Below are 5,074 nucleotides of genomic sequence, written 5' to 3' on the forward strand. Positions count from 1 at the left end.
GCCGGAGCCGGAGCTGACGCCGCCTTGGCACCCCTCCTGGAGTTACAAACTCGGGCCCGGCCCGCAGCGCTGGCGCGCAGGCCGCCCGGCTCCCCGCGTCCATTTCCGCGTGCTTGCAGAGAAGACACAGGCAACGCCTTAGGCTTTTTCTTTTTCTTTCTTTCTTTCTTTTTCTCCCCTTTCCCAGAGTTTCCTTCTTTTTCTTAAACATAATAATCTCAATAATTAAAGCCCATCCCCCCTCCCCTCCCCCAACCCCTCTCCCCATACCCCCTCCCCCGCCCCTACTGAGAGCGCAACGAATTGACCAAGTGAAGCTACAACTTTGCGGCATAAATTGCCGGGTCCCGGCCATGTCGCTGACCAACACAAAGACGGGGTTTTCGGTCAAGGACATCTTGGACCTGCCGGACACCAACGATGAGGAGGGCTCGGTGGCCGAAGGGCCGGAGGAGGAGAGCGAGGGGCCGGAGCCCGCCAAGAGGGCCGGGCCGCTGGGGCAGGGCTCCCTGGACACGGTGCAGAGCCTGCCCCTGAAGAACCCCTTCTACGACAGCAGCGACAACCCGTACACGCGCTGGCTGGCCAGCACCGAGGGCCTCCAGTACTCCCGTAAGTAGCGAAACTTGGCCGCCGCGGCTGTGACCGCCTCTGTTACTGTGGCCGCAGCCCGGGCCGCACGCCGGGGGGCAGAAAAGGGATGGAGCCTTGTAAGCCGGATCCCTCACCCAGCGCCCCCAGAAAGATGCCTAACACTTGTTTGGGATGCCCTACCTCTTCCCTCTTCGTCAGAACCCCCTAGTCCGGGAAGGAGACTTGGTCTCAGATATTTTTTCCAAAGAGAGAAATTAGGAGGAAGAAGGGGAGGGGAATACCTCCCAAGGGCTGGTTACAGACGTCAACCAGAACTGACGGCTCCGGCCGGAGCCCCCCTCCCCCATTCCGACAGCCGGGAAGGACTGGCCTGGAGCACTGGAGCGAGCCAACCTGCCTCGGGGTACGGGGAGAGGGTGGCCCGGGTATAAATAGCTCACCCTGCCCCCTGCACTTCATAGAGGACGCTTTGTGCGGTGCGGAGGGTGTCCAGAAAGTCGGAAAGCAGAAACGAAAGCCCCCAAAACCTGCCTTAAATGGCCGAGCCGATCAATGCCGGGATTGTGGGTTTTTTCTTTTAAAAATCTGCCCACGTCTCTCCGGAGAGGAAACTGCTTAAGGGGGCCGGAGCCCTTAGCCCGCGATGATCTCCTCCGCGCGCCACTCCCCCCCCCAAAATACGCACCCACACTGGGCAAAGCCCTAGAAACGAGAACACCGAGCCCCTACTCCTGCTGCTTCTTCTCTTTCCCCGGGGCGGACCCCGACGATTTCGTCAGGCGTGGAGCAGGGTGGGGGTCAGGGCGAAAGCAGCGGGGCCTGGCTGCGGGGAGCACAGGCCCGAGGGCGCACGGAGGATCCGGGGAGCGCGGGGTCGGGCCCGGCCGCGCGCGGCCTCCAGTCTCCTGATTGGCTTCTCTTTCCCCCAGTGCATGGGCTGGCAGCCGGCGCGGCGCCCCAGGACTCGAGTTCCAAGTCCCCGGAGCCCTCGGCCGACGAGTCACCGGACAATGACAAGGAGACCCCCGGCGGCGGAGGGGACGCCGGCAAGAAGCGGAAGCGGCGGGTGCTCTTCTCCAAGGCGCAGACCTACGAGCTGGAGCGGCGCTTCCGGCAGCAGCGGTACCTGTCGGCGCCAGAGCGCGAACACCTGGCCAGCCTCATCCGCCTCACGCCCACGCAGGTCAAGATCTGGTTCCAGAACCACCGCTACAAGATGAAGCGCGCCCGGGCAGAGAAAGGTATGGAGGTGACGCCCCTGCCCTCGCCGCGCCGGGTGGCCGTGCCCGTTTTGGTCAGAGACGGCAAACCGTGCCACGCGCTCAAAGCCCAGGACCTGGCAGCTGCCACCTTCCAGGCGGGCATCCCCTTTTCGGCCTACAGCGCGCAGTCTCTGCAACACATGCAGTACAACGCCCAGTACAGCTCGGCCGGCACCCCCCAGTACCCGACAGCACATCCCCTGGTCCAGGCCCAGCAGTGGACTTGGTGAGCGTCGCCCCTCCGAGACTCTCGGCCCCAGGCCCAGGCCCCAGCCCAGCGGCGGAGGCGAGGAGGACTCGGCCCTTGCAGTGGTTATTATATTATTATAATTATTATTATGGAGTCGAGTTGACTCTCGGCTCCGTTGGGGAGGCGCCAGGAGGTTGCCTGCACCTCCTTGGAGAGGCAGATTCCACCCCCCAGCTCCGCCTCATCCCTCTCTCCGTTTGAACCTTTGGAGACGGCTGAACCATAAGCCGTGTTTACAGAATGTTTGCGCAGCTTCGCTTCTCTGTCTCTCCCCGGGACCGAATGGTCCCAGCGTTAACGTCCTCATCTGAGAAGGAGAAAAAGACCCCCCCGCCCCGCTTTTGTGAATTTTGTAAAATATGTTTGTGTGAGTAGCGATATTGTCAGCCGTCTTCTTCTGAAGCAAGTGGAGAACACTTTAAAAATATAGAGGATTTTTTTCTCCATTTTTTTTAAAATAAGAAAATGCTAAATATTTATGGCCATGTAAACGTTCTGATAACTGGTGGCAGATTTCGCTTTTCGTTGTAAATATTGGTGGTGATTGTTGCCAAAATGACCTTCAGGAAGGGCCTGTACCCCTCAGGGCCCAACTCCTTTCTTTGTGGTTTGTTTTGGTTTGCTTATATTTGGTTACCCCTGCTGTCTTCTTTTCTTTTTTAATTTTGTTCAGTGCAAACACTTCTCAAATCTGAAAAAGGAAAAATGTGTAGGCGAGCGAGAAGCCCCCTGCCCCATCCTCCGGGTCCTGAGCCCCGGAACTTGGAGCTCAGCGGTTCCGTGCGGTTCCCCAAGAGCGCCGGGCGCTGAAAGCTTTCAATTTTTTTAAATAAGAATTTTAATAAAACTCCTGTGTTTAAAAAAACCAAGCCCGGCCCTCCCGTTTGTCTTACTTTGTCGCCCTGCGCCGGGCAGGAGGTCTCGGGCAAGGAGCCGGGCCAGGCCGCTGGCCGGGCTCTCCCCCGCGCATCCCTTGCGGGCCGGAGCACCAGGGGCACTGGGGAGGCTTCCGGAACAGGTCTCTCCCGGGCGGGCAAGCCAGGCCCCGCGCCTCGGATTCCGGGCCCGCGCGGGAGCGCTGGGCCTCGGGCCTGCGAGCGGCTGACCCGCCGCCCGGGGTCGCTCGGCCTCTCCCAGCCTGTCTCCCGGCCTCACGCGCGGTCTGCATCCGGGCGGCAGCGCCCTGGCGCGGGAGGAAGAGTGACTTTGGAAAACGCAAAGGCGAGAAGAGCATGCCCCCCTCGCTCGCCCAAATCTACGAGTGGCTCCTTCAGCCTGAGGAGCTGTTGAAGCCACTACACTCGATGACTTTCATTTTGTTGCATTTGATTTACCTCGTGCTAAGAAGGGGAGGGGGGCTCTGAGGTTGAGACTGGTCGGCTTCTCTCCCCACCCCTTTGCAAATCCGCGGCCGGGAGGCGGCCTAGACCTGGGCGCGGGGGCCGGGGGCGCGTTTCGGGGCGCTCCAAGCTTTGGCTACAAGGAGGGACGCGGGGACCCAGGCGCGGGAGACTACGGGGTGGGTGGATGTGCTGCGGCCTCCCTGGGCTCCTCGGCCGGGGAGAGCCAGGGAGCGGGAGTCAGAGGCGATCCCTGCTAACCGAGCCTTCCTTCCATCCCCACTCTTTCCGAGTTTCCCGCCTCTGTCCCTGGACTGGATGCCGCGCCTCGTCCCCACCTAGCATCTGGCTGTGCGCGGTCCCCCAGGCCAGCTCTCTGGCGTGAAGCTGGGCGAATTTCTCACTAGAAAGTAGGGGTCTGGGTGTGGGGTGGTGCGTCGCGGCCTCCTGGGCTGCGGTAAGGGGAGCGGGAGGTGAGCACACCGCCCTCGTTCGCCCGGGGAGGGCGGACGTTCCCTCCCTGCTAGAGATCTGATCCCATCCCACCCTTGCCTCAGGGAGAGCTCCCTGGAGGACGCTGGCGCATACTTGCCCGCGCCGGGGAGCGTCTCAGAGGGCCCCGCGGACTTGGGGGCAGGGGCGCCTGTCTCCTCTATCTCGCTGATTTCCGAAAATACCCGGCGCTCTGCAGCTCAGACCGCGCTTGGAGACGCCTCGGGATTGAAAGTCGGCCCCATTCGGAAACTGTATCTCTGGTTTTCTCTGGAGCTCCACCTTCATGGCTGGGGGCGGGGGCGAGGAGGCCGAGCAAAGGGAGCGGTCCCAGCTGACTTTCTCCGCTACCTCTAGTTGATGATCAGATTTAATTCAATATCTAAAGCAAACATGATTATCCGTGTGACCAAATCTGCGCGTCAATAGCACTCAGCGCCACACGCCCGGGGACGTGATTACACGTTATTCCCGCGTTGCGCAGCCGCCCCTGGATAATTGAGGGCGCTGGAGTCTTTCTAATATCCTCCTAAATGTCCTTTCATATCTCCAGGTTCGACTGGGCTTTTCCAGGTTTTCCTAAATGCGGGAAAGTCTACCTTTGTTCCCCACACTAGCTTGGAAACGTTTGGGGTTTTATTTCTTGCTCTTTGCAAAGGCCAGGAGAATTCTCCCCAAATCGTGTGTCTGCAATAGCCGAATGCCCAACTTGTCCTGATACCAACCACTCAACATTCCTCTTGTAACTGCCCTCTACCCCCATCCGTCAGCAGGGGAGGTGAGAGTTCCGAGCCTCTTGGAGTGGGGTTGTCAGGAGGCCTGAGGCACAGCCCCAAGACTTGGTTGATTTTGACTGCTCCGGGACCCAAAACTTCCGCGGGCCAAAAATGATCCTAGGAGCTTCCCCTCGGCCTCCAGAGAGGAAGGAGGCAGCGTGGAAGGGCCAAATTCTCGCAGGCATCCACGTGTGCTCGTTGAGGGCGCGTTTGGGGTAGTGGCTAGGCCTACCGGCCTGCAGTCTGGGTGTGCGCGCCGGCGGCTGGGAGCCGGGGAGGTGGGCCCGACGCCCGCCTCTCTGTCCTCGGGTCCCCATGGAGTCAATAAAAGCGCCCGCGGAGCCTGTGTGGCCCTAACCC

General features: G+C 60.7%; 1 protein-coding gene across 1 annotated transcript; it reads left to right on the forward strand.

Annotated features, from left to right (window-relative positions):
* Nucleotides 1-288: 288 nt before the first annotated feature.
* On the forward strand, nucleotides 289-2,960 carry NKX2-2 (NK2 homeobox 2). The gene is made up of 2 exons (XM_007122990.2): nucleotides 289-612; nucleotides 1,524-2,960. Exons 1-2 carry the CDS (start codon nucleotides 354-356, stop codon nucleotides 2,084-2,086), a joined length of 822 nt encoding a protein of 273 aa, XP_007123052.1. The 5' UTR covers nucleotides 289-353; the 3' UTR covers nucleotides 2,087-2,960.
* Nucleotides 2,961-5,074: the final 2,114 nt, after the last annotated feature.

The sequence above is a fragment of the Physeter macrocephalus genome, chromosome 14 (assembly GCF_002837175.3).
Source record: "Physeter macrocephalus isolate SW-GA chromosome 14, ASM283717v5, whole genome shotgun sequence".
In the NCBI taxonomy this organism is placed as follows: Eukaryota; Metazoa; Chordata; class Mammalia; order Artiodactyla; family Physeteridae; genus Physeter; species Physeter macrocephalus.

Bases quoted from the DNA above. Each gene is read 5' to 3' on its own strand.
- NKX2-2 (XM_007122990.2), top strand. From the start codon at position 354: ATGTCGCTGACCAACACAAAGACGGGGTTTTCGGTCAAGGACATCTTG. The intron at 613-1,523 runs GTAAGTAGCGAA...TCTTTCCCCCAG, and splicing joins CGAGGGCCTCCAGTACTCCC to TGCATGGGCTGGCAGCCGGC.